We start from the raw sequence: 15658 nt of genomic DNA, 5'->3' as shown, positions 1-15658 counted from the left end.
CACAGTGGATGGTAGGGCACTGAGGAGTGCAGTACAGCAAAGGGATCTGGGAATACAGGTCCATAATTTGTCGAAAGGGTCGTCACATGTAGACAGGGTTGTAAAGAAAGCTTTTGGCACATTAGCCTTCATAAACCAAAGTACTGAATACAGGAAATGGGATGTTATGTTGAAGTTGTATGAGACATTGGTGAGGTCTAATTTGGAGTATTGCATGCAGTTTTGGTCACCTACCTACAGTAAAGAAGTAAATAAGATTGAAAGAGTACGGAGAAAACTTACAAGGATGCTGCCAGGTCTGATGGACCTGAGTTATAAGGAAAGATTAAATAGGTTAGGACTTAATTCCTTGGAATGTAGAAGATTGAGAGGAGATTTTATAGAGATATACAAAATTATGCAGAGGATAGATAAGGTGAATGCAAGCAGGCTTTCTCCACTGAGGTTGAATAGTTCAACAACCAGAGGACATGAGTTAAGGGTGAAGGCAAAAAGTCTAAGGAGAACATGAGGGGAAACATTCTTTTTCAGAGGATGGTGAGAGTGTGGAACGAGATGCCAGCTCAAGTGGTGCATGGAAGCTTGATTTCAATGCTTAAAAGAAGTTTGCATGGGTACTTGGATGGTAGGGGACAGGTCCCATTGCAGGGCGATGGGAGTAAGCAGTTTAAACGGTTTGCTGTGGACTAGATGGGCTGAAGGGTCTGTTTGAGTGCTGTGCTTTTCTACAACTCTTGACTCCATCCCTAAGATTGGCAGGTTAATTGTCCACTGTAAATCACCTCCAGTGTGTAGGTGGGTAGCAGAAACTGGGGACAGTAGATGAGAATGTGAGGAGATAAAATGAGATTAGTGTAGGATTAGATAAAGTACGTGGTTGATAGTTGGCACAATTCAGTGGGCTGAAAGGCCTGTTTTGTTGCTGTATTCCTCCATGCTCAACTCTATGAACATGGATCTTTACAGACCAATGCAGGAAAATAAAGAAATTCAACAGAAAGTCAACAAATATTGTACGTCTGTCATTATGGAAGATGCTCTCAAGAACCTCTGAGGATATAATGGGGGGCTACAGATTGAGAATAAAACTTTAAAACATCAACAGAAGGGAATAAAACAAGTACTGGAGAAATTAATGGAACTTAAAGATAATAAGTCTTGGGGACTGATGAACTGCATTCCTAAGGTTTTGGAAGAGATGGCTATCTATGTTTGTAAACTTCCAAAATTCCAAACATTTCAGAAAGTTTCTACATTCACAGCCAATTCCCTTTATTCACTGTGGTTTATCCTTGCCTTTTAATGAGGACATGGAGAAACTACTTTTCAGCATACTGCCACGTTCAATCACTGCACCAAGGTGGCAAGTGTAACCCCAGAATCTAAGAAAGGAGGGAGAGACAAAATGCGGAACCACAGATCCACTTAAGTGGTAGTGTGTGCTGTGAAGAGAATTCGGAGAGGGTGCAGAGGACGTGGACAGACTGAAAGGGTAACGGAAAGAGGAGATGGAGTGCAATAAAGTATGAGGTCATCCACTTTGGCAGAAAAAATGAGAAAGCTGGTAATACTTTTAATATCAAAGCATATTGTTGTTAAGAAGGACCAGGGTGTCCATGAACATGTCCTTGAAGGTTAACATGAAAGTCCAGAATGCAATTAATAAGGACAGTTGCATGTTGGCCTAAATTATCTTTAAAGAGTACAAGAGCAGGCCTATTGTATAGAGCCCTGTACTGCATTTGAAATATTGAGTACAAGTCAGGTCATGCTTCTTTAAGATATAACTGGGATGGAAGTAGTGGAGCAAAAGATTACCGATTGATTCACAGATTCCTGGACAAAGAGTTTATTGTAGGAGGAGAGGTTACTGATCAGGCCTGCACTCTTGTGTATTTGTAAGAATGACAGTAATCTTGTTGAAAATCACAAAACACATATGAGATTTGACAGTTGATATGGAGTTGAAATTTTTCTTTTAAAATCAGAGGTCACAGTCTGAAACAAAAAGGATAATCATTCAGGGTGACGATAAGGAGAGATTTTTTCACTGAGTGGGTGGTGAATCTTTGGAATCACAAGGTAGTAAGCCCAATTACTAAGAATATTCAAGACTGACTGATAGATTCTAGATATTGAGAGAATTAAGGGAAGAGGGGTCAACATAGGAAAGTGATAGAGTTAAGAGATCAGACATGATCTTAGTGAATGGTGGAGCAGACACAAGGGCCATATACCATAGCTTACTCCTGCTTCTATTTCCAGTGTATTTAATTTCCAACCCAATAACTTAACCAAAGGTTTTGAAGGTAGAAGATGTTTACTCACTATACACCGTTTATTTGTGTTTCTTCTCACTTGCTCAATTAATTAAAATAGCTATATTTTATTTTATACGTGTAATGTTTTTCCTTATTTTACAGTTGGGATAATGTTAGAAAATGTATGTGTAACACTGGCAAACAGATACCCAATTTTCTGGTAATTTCCATTATCTGCTCACAAGGTGCTATAATATAGTGAATACATTCTTTGGTGACTCTTTGGCAAGGAACATTTATAGGTCACTTGATTGTATATGTTTAAATTATATTTTACTTTCTGTCTATCAATGGGTTAATTTCAATACAAAAAGAATATTTTTAATTAAGCTTGCCATAATGTAGCATATTATTTAGTATTAATCTTAATTCTTCTCAGCCAAATGAATCTATTATTCCATAATTAAAACTGTTGTTATATCTTGAGATGATTGCAATTAGCAGTATTAGTCAGTTTTTATTTAGAAAATTTAAGCAATAATGGTAAATCAGGTTGGTGATGTTTATGATGTAAAATAGAGAGGATCAAGAAAACAAATGAAAAATGTTTGGCACAAGAAGAACAAAGCTATGAATATAAAAACTGTGAATTGCCCTCTTGTTAATGTCACAGGGTTTAATCACGTCATTATAGCTTACATCTACTGCTCTTCTGATGTCTCACTTGCCATGTCAACTGAGGTATAACACAAATCCTCCATTCTGTCAGCTAGCAACCACCTCAAATCTCCAATAACAAATGATAGCAATAAAGTATTCCAGTTTAATTTTACATGAATTCCTTCTCTTTATCAAAGTTATAGACAAGCTCACAAATCAAATTCTTACTCGTGTCCACTATATATGATTATTATGAAAGCTGAATGCTGAAATGGCTAATTCTATTTAATTTCAGTTTCTGACTGTGACCGAGTCCTTTTCTTCCTTAGTTACTGTCAGATTGTACATTTGTCGATTTTGACAAGATAGCGAAGGGAAAAAGGTCAGCTCTGAAATAATCAGGCAGCGCTGGCAGCGAGATGGTGGGTTGAAGCTGGTGCGCGCTGGCTGTGCTGTCGGCTTTGCTTTTGTGACTCTGATGAGAAGCTGACTGTTTGCATCCACACCTGGTAGTTGACGTGGCCAGTAAGATGCCACATCCAGCAAAACCTTTCAATCATGTCTATGTACCATGAATATAATCAAAGCAATGATGCTGTCAGCTTATATACAATGCACCTCCAACTCCAAATTGATGGCCTGTTTACAGGCTGCACGTCCTAGTCATTTTAAATCAGCCTTATTACCGAGATATCAGTGTGTTGCTCTATATCAGGAATTGCAGGATGCAAATTTTGACCATGAATCCATCAGTGTGGAGGCAGGAAGCATGAAGTGGCATGTTAGAAAACCAGTGATATCTTCACACATGCCTGTCACAATTCAGAAATGACAATTTTTGTTATTTTTCAACTCTCTCGCTTCATGCTCTACATTGTCTACATTAATGTTTAGCAACTACTTTGTAGCAGAATTTTAAGGACACGGCAAAGTGTGCATCTCAAGGTGTTTACATATTTAAATATGATTCACATAAATGGATAATATTAATTAAGCAGTCATTTATACATCAAATTTTGCTGAATCTTTCCTAACGCTTTCAATATCCATGTCCATTCAATTCTATAACTGAATGCAGAGAAAACAATGAGTGTTTAATTTGAGTTGTTGGATTCATATTGGTTTCATGGATTTGAAAATGTTTGATTAAGCATATATCCCCTGAACAGTGAAAAGTATACAGGCAACAAAACTGCAAAATGTTTCATGAAAACAATTGCTGATCTTTGAAAATATTTGATTTATCATGTATAACTAATCACAGACTTCAAACGTTATTGATTTTATATGGTAATTTTAGCCTAAGGGAGCAGTTGGAATGTTGATTAAATAAATGAGGAGAAAAAAAGGTAGAATGAAAAACCAAATATTATACTCAGTTATGTCACTTTCCCAATGGTTGGCCTGGGTTAATATTTTCCCCTAAATATTTATAACCATTATTTATTCAATAACATCATTTAGAGCCTGCACATAAATCACGTTTTGCCTATACATAATTTGCATTCACATGAATATTTATTATAAGGTCTAACCTACCAAAACAATATTAATTTTTTTAGTGTAAATGCTTAGAAGCAATTATTGTTTTTTTTATCCATTTATTCTTAACTGTGCAATTAAATTATCATTTTCATTGACTAAATTATAGGAATATTTCTGGCAAATGTTGATGAAGTTTTTTCCATTTACATAAGGGAATAAGTATCTGCACAGGAACAGAGATAGATAGAAGTGAAACACAGCGATATTAAAAGGAATTGCTGGTTTCATGCCGAGGAAAGATTTGGATTACATATAATGAATTTACTGTTACTTTCTTTGGAGGAAGAAAGTAAAATCCTCTAAGAGTTTGTCTCAAATGATTTACATAGAATATATCTTAAAGTTTGACTTGTTTAATTGCATAAAGCAATTGATTATAATTTGGCAACTGTATATGATTCCTTATCTATTTTATGCCAAAGACCAACTTTTTCTGTGCAGTTGGGGAAATTACATAATAGCTTTGATTGTCTATAAGATCAACATGAAGATTGTAATTCATGGCATTACATTTTGACCTTTTGGACATCATACTTTGTTTATTGTGACTAAATAAAAGCTGTCGTGAAAAAGTTCCTAACATAAAATGTAGCACACTTTAGTTTATTAATTTATGATTACCTTGCTGTCAATTTAATCACAACTGCAAAATAAAATGTGTAAGCATGTGAGGTAAATCATAGTATGATATTTCCAGGAATCATCTCAAAAATAAGCTGTTGACATGTTGACATATACACGAATAACAATATTGGCTTGGCCTCATCAGCTGAATGCCATTTTATAGTTTTGGATTCCTGATGTTTAAGCCTATATTTCCTATATACTTAATGCTTATATTTCTTTATGCTTATGATATTTATTTGTGCTTATGGTATGATGGATCAAAAAGGTGATGCTATAATATTTTGAAAAGTTAAAAAACCCTCAGGTTGCTACTCATAGGTAATTAGGAAATTATGACCTTTATTCAGTGGATAAGAACACAAGCCTTAATGCAAACAAGGCATGTAACTGAAGATCAGTTCTGTTCATCTGAATCCTTATTTGTTCCTTTAAACAAAATATTATATACTTGATATTAAATATGCTACCTAGTTAGGCACATATCAGATTCCTTTAACTGTTTGCTTCATGCAATCTATTCCTCTCTTCAAACATGACCCAATGTATATCTTTTTTTAAAATATATCGCTGAAGCCAAAATGATCAGAATGATCATAAAATTAATGTTTAATGGTTAAGCAACACACATCAAAGTTGCTGGTGAACGCAGCAGGCCAGGCAGCATCTGTAGGAAGCGGTGCAGTCGACGTTTCAGGCCGAGACCCTTCGTCAGGACTAACTTCCTTCAGTTAGTCCTGACGAAGGGTCTCGGCCTGAAACGTCGACTGCACCTCTTCCTAGAGATGCTGCCTGGCCTGCTGCGTTCACCAGCAACTTTGATGTGTGTTGCTTGAATTTCCAGCATCTGCAGAATTCCTGTTGTTTGCGTTTAATGGTTAAGCACAGCTTGGGTGTGATCCTGAGAAACTACAAAAGTGTGAAAATTACACTCATTCTTAATATTATTACAGTTAAGAACTCAATATTGAAATATGATGATATGAATAATGCAAAGCTTGTTGACAAATTATACAGAGATATCTGTATTATTGAATCACCTCATCTTAACTGTACTGTTGTTAAGAAACTGTAATTTTCACACTTCTGTCATTTCTCATTACTCTTTTAATCTTTTATATATCTCAACAATGCTTTTGCTTATATCAGAAATTAATACCTACCTCCTGCACAGACACTTGATGGTTCAACTGCTAGAATTTCAATGCAAGATTTTTTAAGAATCTGTTAACACAGAAAATATGAAAACATTTCAGTGCTTATCAAAACTTTAAACTACAGTTTAAAAAAAACAGTTTATTACAGAAAGTGTACTTCCTTAATAACTAATTAAACTGCAGAGGAATATTTTTAATAAACTCCACTGGTAGAAAAGCTAGTATGAATTGCTGAATTGGACCTACCGAATCAATAATGCTTCCTAATGCTTCAAATCCACCCGTTACTGGAAACACGTGATCGATGCTATCAGCAATTTTGGCTAACTAGAAAAGAAATTCATTGATTATAAAGTTATCAGGTTGAGACACACTGACAGTTATTTTCCCTTTATTCTGTGGAGTTTACAATTGATAGTAGCAAACAAACCATAGTAATAAAATGCATATATTATTAAGTTGTGTCTCAGCACCAAATCCCAAGGAAAATATGGGGTAAATAGGTTTTCATGCAATGTATTTCCTGAGACATTGGAACTGCATTGCAAAAACTGCTGTCAAGACTTCCTATAGTTTATTAGCATAGCATCATACCATTCAAGACATTTGCAAATGTTATATTTTTAATTTTAACTTGTTTTCCTGTGGCATCTAGGATACTTAGGTGAGACAAAAATAATTTATATCTTCCTCATAAATGTCAACTTGGAAAAAGTACTCAATCTTGCAGCATTATCCTTACAAAATGGAAAAGGTTTCCTTATAATATCACACAAAATGCTGAACAATCATCCCGTAGGGAACTTCCATATTGGGCCTTTAAGAATACAAATTGAAGAACATGGTGGTGAAAGCACCAAAGTAGGAAAGAGCAGAGAAAACGTGATTAACTACCATCACAATTCTGTGTTCATCAGCTACTGTTTTTGCCATTAGTGTGTCATTTGTGAGCTTTGGAAAAACATAGTATAAGTTTTATTTTGCATAAAAATATTTTTAAATGTATACTGTACCTGTGTTTGATTGAAATCTTTCACACCAACACAATAAATTGTAGCTCCAAAGCTTCTAGCTCTTTCAGCCTATACAATGAAAAGATATTTGTCAAACCTTGTTGGTGTTAAAGGTAAAATTGAGACTTTCTTTTCGTTCTATTGCAATGAACACTTACTTCTGCTTGTGCACGGTCATACAACTTGTCAATCAATTCCCCATCTGTCAATGCAATGATGACACTAGCAGCTCGAACCCCTGTGGTTGTGGAATCAAAGTTAATACTTTTCCTAATATTTACCTTTTCAACGACCCATATATAAGATATGAGTCAACATTATCATTAGTACCCAAAGGTCCTATCTCTCCAGTTTTGTGTATGATTCTTCCTCCTTTTCAGAATTCCTGAGTTATCCTTGATGTCTCAAAGAATGATACTCAGGCACTGATGCTCCCCTAATTATCAAAGATATTTAAAATGCTATCTGCTTTACTCATGAAGCACTCTAAAGGAAAGTTTCTGATTTAATTCTGTAAATTAAAATAAAATAATTTCCGATACTGGCTTTTTGGTCTCCAGTTGTATTAATGTGCGGTGGCAGTATCGTGTACAAAAGTCAACGCGCATTAAAATCAAATTTCCCGCTCTCTGGGGAGCTGCAGTGACTTATGGGTGATATTACAAGAAGCAGAAAATATGATTGTAATGTGTACTGACTTTTTCATGCGCTGCCACCACTGCACACTACAGTAATCATGTAGCGGGAGACTGAGAATTAAATTATTTTAATTAGGCTTTGCAATAAAAATCAGAATTTTTTTTGAAACAAAGCAAATTCTAAGTAAGGATAATGGTCCCAGTTTTTAAAAAATCTGTGTATAAGAAAAAGGAAGGGAGCCGGTTTAAATTATGAGAAAATTCAGTTAAAAGTGCAAGTGAATCAAAAATTACATTTTCATTTTAGCTGCACTTGTCTGTATTAGACAATGGGCTCTGCTTGGGTAAATTGCATGTGACAACTGTCATTTCTAATAGTGTGGTTGAATATTGGGTCGTAAGTTGACTAAAAAAGTACTGATCGCATAGCTAAAGAGTATCCTAAGCACAGTATTAGAAGTGGAGATACTCAATTTTTTGCTCCATCGGCTTAAGCTGGGTAATGGAACATACTATTGCCTGTAAGTCCTGTGTCCAGAGACAAACAGGGGCAAGTCCTGATAACACCTTATTGTGTGTAAAGGGTCCTGATATCATACTTCAAATAAGGTCAAGTATTTTCCACAGAGTATACAGTACATATAATAAGCTGTTAAACCAATGGCTTTCATTCCTTGAGTAATTTGCCAATTTCAACTGCATTCTTTGTAAGGTTCCAGTTAAAGCCAATTACTGTGTTGAGGAAGGGAGGGGGGGGGCAAAAATAAATAATGGTCTGTAACTTAGTTATTTTCATTCCTTCTGGTAAGCACAGAATACTGGCAGAGATCCGAGATCTGGCATTGTTTACTTTATTGGCTATGTCTCATGGTCTACTGAAACCAGGGAGAAGAGAGACAGACAATAACATGGATATTTGAGTATGTGTACTCATAATCAGAAATATTACATTTTTAAATCAAAACTGTGCAGAATAAGATCTTTCTAAGAATGATGAATGTACATTATACCTCACAAGCCTTAACAAGCATAATAAAGTAGGTCAAAAACATCAACACAAACAACGGCAACAATTTGCATTTACTGTGTATTGCACTTTCAAAACTGTACTTCAGATTGATAATGAAATAAAAGTAGTCAGTGAGCTACAGATGGTGATCAAAACATGGCCATAGATGTGTTTTGAGAATGGCCTTGAAGGTGGAGAGGGAAAGAGATTTAGGAAAGACATTTCAAAGCTGCATGCATCTTACAGAGATAGGCTGCGGGAGAATAAACAGGATGCCTGAGTTAGAATATTCGAGATGGTGTGAGGGTCAAGATTGAAGCAGAGGAGGTTATAGAAGTAGTGATACCATGGAAGCATTTAAGCACAACTATATGGATCAACTATGGTCACTAACATAAAAACCTAATGCAGGGGTTCCCAACCCTGTTTTATGCCATGGACCATTAAGCAAGTTGGGAACCCCAGGCTAATGTTTACCTGAGTAGTTTTCATGGTAAATCTGTTCAGTAGCCTGTAAAATGAAAAAGAATAATATACTGTAATATGAAAGTAAACTAATAGCAATCTATTTTAATGATAGAAGTGATGCATATTTTAATGATAGAAGTGATGGATTTTTAATGATAGAAGTGATGGATTTTTTAATGATAGAAGTGATGGATTTTTTAATGATAGAAAACAGATCTTGATGTATGAATTTTACCTTTATGATACCCTCATGCATGAATGTATCCCCCCCAGGTACTTCCTTTCGTAGGGTAGTAAGACCTTTGCGTATAGTTTCCCTTAAAATAAAATAATACTATTTAGCAATGACTTTAATATAGCAAAATGTCATTAGACCTTTCACAGAAGGCTTATCCAACAAGATTTACAAGGAAGCATTAAAAAAATTCCAAAGTTTAAAACTTAGGCAACTGAAAGCATATCCATTACTGTTGCTGCAATTATATTAACAAATAACAGAAATGCAAAATCAAGTAATATATTGGTCATTTCATCCCGAATGAACACTTAAAAATTGCAGATGTTTGAATTCTGAAATAAAATTGGAAAATGATGGAAACATTCAGCAATTCAGGAAGCATGTGTAGATAAATATTTAATGCTTCATGTCAAAATATATTCATTGGAATTGAGAAAGAGAGACAATATTTTTGTCAAGTTGCACAGAGGGTGGGGGAGAAATGCATATTTCAAAAGGAATACTTCTATTAGGGCAAGGCCAGGTTTGCTATGGCAATAAGCAACAATTGATAGGTTAAACATGGAAGATAGAGAGAAAGAAAATAAACAAAGGAATATGCAAAAGATGTGAATTGAGGATCAGGGGTGTAGGATACTCCCAGCAGATCAGACAGTATTAGAAAGTAGAAATGAACTGAATTAATAATGGACAATAGAACTAATCAGGTATAGTACAGATAGAGAAAACACGTTGTCTGGATTTTTTGAAGTTGATATTGAGTCCTAAGTAATGAAGGCTGCAAACTGCCCAGACTTCTGAAGAGTTTCTTTTCCTCAAAGTGATATTCAGTTTTGTTTGTACAGTAAAAGGAAGCAACAGAAAGATAGAACAGAGTGGGGGAGAGAAGACAGTCATATTATCTTCAGTATGTGCATGCTTCAACCTGTTAACCAGATAGCTTCACAAACATCCTTATCACCATTCAATTCTAGTACTTCCTCTACCAGAGATTTGTTTAGTCTTATCTATTTCTCTCTCACTTTCTTTGCAGTTTCCTCTCCAGCTCTGATTAAAGAGTCTTCAATCTGAAATTTGAAATCTGTTGCTCTTTCCACAGGTACTACCTGACTTGTTGAGTATTTTCTGCAATTTTAAAAATAATTTTGACCAGTTTTTTTATATTGCTATTCAGTCAAAGCAGTGGTTTGGCTGGATATTCCAATGGTATCTATTTCACAAGATCAGAAAGGAAGACATTAGTAAAATAACTATTAATGGCGTAAGTGTTTGACAATTTATTATTTTTAAATACTTGGAACACTCGCTATTTAGTGATATGTTCTGTTTGAATACTTACCTATCTGCGGTCAGCTTCATCAAGGTTCTACTTACTGAAGAGAAAACAATAAAAGACATCCGCAGCTGGGGACTGAAAGAAGTTAATTGTTAGTTTAAGCATTTTAAATGTATTAATGACTATATTTGACAATAACAATTTTAAGATGACTTGATACCTCAAAAATTTTTCAGCAAGAGCTTCGACAAAAGAATATATTTCACTCCAGTGGTTCATAACACTTCCTGATCTGAAAAAGATACGATTTACTATTACTTACACAAATACTGAGAAAATCCTACACAGCTTGAGGAACTATTCTTTGAGACCTTAAATCTCTTAGTTGGATGTACCTTCAAAGATACAAATAAATGTTGAATGGTGACTGCTCTTCACTTCAACTGAAATTATTTTTATTGTCTGAAATGGAATGAGATACATATGCAGAACTGAACACAACAAACAGCAAATAACATTATAATTGTTGGCATCTCATTATCTCCCTCAGCAACTGGTCATTATCTCAATGCTATTTGTAGGACGTTTATTCACACCTGGAATATGGGCATAGTAAGTGATACAGATATTCATAATTGTTGGTTAATTCTCGGATTTTGATTTGGGCAAAATATGGTGGTAGATTTTGAAATCAGGATGCTGTGTAATTTGAAAAGGAACTTTCAGTGATGAGATCCCCATTTATTTGCTTGTCCTTTTTCTTCCAGGTGACAGAAGTCATAGGCTGGGGGGATCTATAGAAGCAGAACAGACAAGCTATTGGGGTGCATTCTGTAAATGGTACATATTATTGTACTATATGCCGATGGTGGAGGAAGTGAATATTCAGCGTGGTGAGTAGACTGTCAGACAGGTAGGCTAACTTGCTCTGAATGGTGTCTAGCTTCTTGAATGCTCTTGGAATTGCACTTGGAGAATAAACAATCACAGTCAATGTATGACTTGCATTTGGTGGAAAGGCTTCAGGAAGACCAGAGAGAAACTTGTCACAAAATATCAAAGCCTTCTCATATTCTTCTAGCTGTTATTTATATGCTTCTCCATTTAGCTTTCTACACAATGGTGACACCAATGATGTTGACGATACAGATATCTGAAGATGAAATGTCACTGAAAGTCAAAGGGAGACGATTAAGCCATCTTCAAACTGAGAATAAATTTCCTCAAAACTGGACATTCATGCGATGCTGTTGGCCATCAGCAAAATGAAATACAGTCGGCCTTCCGTATCCGTGGGTTCTGCATCCGCGGATTCAACCAACCGCGGATCAGGATTGAAAAAAAACAAAGTTCTCTCTCCAGCACTCGTTGTTTGAGCACAGATCCTGGCGTTAGTATTATTGAGCCTCCTCCAAAGTGTCCTCATTCCCTAAACAATACAGTCTAACAACTATTTACATAGCATTTCCATTGTATTATAAGTACTATAAGTACTGTAATCTAGAGATGATTAAAAGTATGAGTATTGTTCGCCTCGCATCTCGTTCATTTGCTACTTGTGTTGTGAGCGTGAGAAAGGAATTCAAGGCTAGTCAGGGATGGCTGGCTAGCTAGGTAAAGTGCTACAGCCTCAAGAACCTAAAGACCACAGGAGAATCGGTGTCGGCTAATGCCGAGACAGCATCAGCGTTCCCAGAAAGAGCTATGACGGTTGCATCTGTACTGAACATGTACGGACATTTTTTTCTTGTCATTATTCCCTAAACAATACAGTATAACAACTACTTACATTGTATTAGGTATTATAAGTAATCTAGAGATGTTTTAAAGTATACGGGAGGATGTGTGTAAGTTATATGCAAATACTACGCCATTTTATATACGGGACTTGAGCATCTGCAGAATTTGGTATCCGCGGGGGGTCCCGGAACCAAACCCCAGTGGATACGGAGGGCCGACTATACTGTTTTTCATTGGTCCATATCCTCATGGCCTGGCATAACTCTCACAATTGTTGTTATCAAGTCAAGATATCAATCCTAAGTTAAATGAGGAATGTAGAAGAGCATGCCAAGAATAGCAACTGACATACTTAAAACTGAAGCAGCAATTTTGTGAAATAATTGCTTAAATAATGCAATGATCAGTCAAGAATTATAAAGGATAATTAAAGAACTAAGGTGGTAACAGGGGAGGCGGCTCCCCGAACATTCATCTGACAGTGGAGTCATCAGGACTGTTCAAATGGAGAGGCTGGAACTGTATCTAGTCAAAATGGTTAAATGGATGACCCCTCTAGCCCTCGTTATGTTGTCCTCAGAAACAAAGAAGACAGTTTTCATGTAATTTGGTTTACTTCATAGGATAACTAAAAAGGATATTGGCTACAATCACATCTGTTATGATGAAAACCAGCTACAGAACCAGCTTGGCTGGTTGAGCCATATTGCAACAATAATCTTGCACTCAACATGAGCAAGACCAAGGAACATATTTATTTATTTACTTACTTATTTATCTATCTATCTATTTATTTATTTCTTTATCTATCCATTTATTTATTTATTTAATAGATCATACCTCAAACTGTATTTTAGAGATATAGAGCAGAACAGGCCCTTCCAGCCCAGCAACCCACCTGTTTAACCTCAGCCTTATCACAGGACAATGTAGAATAACCAATTAACCTCTGACTGGTACATCTTTGGAATGTGGGAGAAAACCAGAGCACACGGACGAAACACACATTTTAAAGAGGAGGATATACAAACCCCAAACTCCGACGTCCCAAGATTATGAAGTTCAGGAAGCGGAAGTCAGAAGAACACACACCGCTCCTCGCTGAGGGGTCAGTGATGGAAAGAATGAGCACAACAGATCATAGTAGACACTACGTATGTGTAAACCTTTTTGAAGAAGGACATGAATCATTGACTGTTTTTCTTTCCATAGCTGCTGCTTGATCTGCTGAGTATTTTCATAATATTCCACTATTATTTCAAACTTATAGAACTTGCAGTTTTTTGATTATCATTTACTGTTAAAATCTTTCTTCCATTAGTGGGAAAGCAAAAGAAACCAGAAATATAGACAGATTTGCAATCCAAATGAATGTCTCCTCACAACAGCAAACACAATTAATTCCAAAAGAGAATCTGAAAAATACAAATACCACGTATGATTATTTTATTACAGATCACCTATATGAAGAAGATAATGAATCTCTCCTAGTGTGATGGGTGATATAACTACTGTAAACACTACAAAAACAGATTGATTGATTGATTGCTCTTCCATTAAGATTTTGCAATATCCAATGTGACAATCAAATTTGTCTACATAACAAATCACCACATTTCAAAATAGTTCATGATTGTTCAAAGTTCAAAGTAATTTTTATTATCTAAGTACGTACTGTATATGTCACCATATACAACCCTGAGATTAATTTTCTTGTGGGCATACTCAGCAAATTTATAGAATAGTAAGAGTAATATGATCAATGTAAGATTAACCAGGGCACAGAAGTCAACAAACTGTGCAAATGCAAATCTAAACAAATAGGAATAAATAATGAGAACATGAAACAATGAGATGAATAGTCCTTAAAGTGAGATCATTGGCTGTCGGAACATTTCAGTAATGAGGTATGTGAGCAACACATGATGGAACTCAGCAGGTCAGGCAGCATCTATGGAGAGGAATAAACAATTGATGTTTTGGGTTGAGACCCTTCATCAGGACTGAAAAAGAAAGAGTAATATATGTGAACCAACTTGAGAAGTAGGCTTCCAAGTACAGCAATATAATTTTTTTCAAAAATATTTACTGCAAATGAAGAGAGTATTGGGTAATGGGATGATGAGTGAAAGATTCAACTGAAGAGTTGTCATGGGGTGCAGCACTTGAGAGACAATAGTGCTGAATTCTGGAATAGCATGTTTTCAGAGATCTTGAATCTAGAAATACATGACATTGTGGGCAACACACACAAAATGCTAGAGAAAGTCAGCAGATCAGGCAGTATCTAAGGAAAAGAATAAAGAGTTGATGCTACAGGCCGAGATTGTTCATCAGGATTGGAAAGGAAGGGGAGGAAGACAGAATAAGAAGGGGGAGGAGTACAAGCTAGAAGGTGGCAGGTGAAGCCAGCTGAGGTGGAAGGTAGGTGGGTGAGGGAGGGGGGAGGAAGTGAAAAGCTGGGAGTTGATAGGTGGAAAAGATAAAGGGCTGAAGAAGACGGAATCTGAAAAGAGATGAAAGTGGACCATGAATAAAAGGGAAAGAGGAGGGACACCAGAGGGAGGTGTTAAGCAGGTGAGAAGAAACAAAGTGGTAAGAGGGGAGCCAGAATAGGGGGAAAAAGAGAAGGGGGAGGGGAGAAATTACCGGAAGTTAGAGAAATCAACGTTCAAACCATCAAGTTGGAGGTTACCCAGGTGGAACATGAGGTGTTGCTCCAATCGTGGCATTATAGGAAGACAGGGACCGACATGTTGGAATGGAAATGAGGATTGGAATTAAAATGGTTGGCCACTGGGACATCCTGAGTGAAGGTGCTCAACAAAGCCATCCACAAATCTATGTCACGTCTCTCCAATACAGAGGAGACTGCACCGGGAGCACCGGATACAGTAGGTGAAATGTTGTGTCACTTGAAAGGACTGTTTGGGGTCCGGAATGGAGGTGAGAGAGGAGGTGAATGGGCAGGTGTAGCACTTTTTCCACTTGCTGGGATAAATGCCAGGAGTGAGATCAGTGGGGAGAGA

At 36.3% G+C, this 15658-nt stretch overlaps 1 protein-coding gene across 1 annotated transcript in view; it reads right to left on the bottom strand.

Moving 5' to 3' along the window:
* Window positions 1-15658, bottom strand: part of antxr1c (ANTXR cell adhesion molecule 1c) — a 112905-nt gene that overhangs the window by 70660 nt on the left and 26587 nt on the right. The window contains exons 2-9 of the mRNA XM_063070671.1: window positions 11110-11181; window positions 10953-11024; window positions 9611-9692; window positions 9385-9418; window positions 7419-7498; window positions 7261-7329; window positions 6494-6574; window positions 6254-6314 (exon numbers count right to left, since the gene is read on the bottom strand). Coding sequence (XP_062926741.1) covers window positions 6254-6314; window positions 6494-6574; window positions 7261-7329; window positions 7419-7498; window positions 9385-9418; window positions 9611-9692; window positions 10953-11024; window positions 11110-11181 — 551 coding nt within the window. The remainder of the gene's footprint in view (window positions 1-6253; window positions 6315-6493; window positions 6575-7260; window positions 7330-7418; window positions 7499-9384; window positions 9419-9610; window positions 9693-10952; window positions 11025-11109; window positions 11182-15658) is intronic.

This window comes from Mobula hypostoma, chromosome 18 (assembly GCF_963921235.1).
Source record: "Mobula hypostoma chromosome 18, sMobHyp1.1, whole genome shotgun sequence".
In the NCBI taxonomy this organism is placed as follows: Eukaryota; Metazoa; Chordata; class Chondrichthyes; order Myliobatiformes; family Myliobatidae; genus Mobula; species Mobula hypostoma.
The sequence above is the reverse complement of the archived record's forward strand: the minus strand, read 5'-3'. Positions and strand labels throughout refer to the sequence as shown.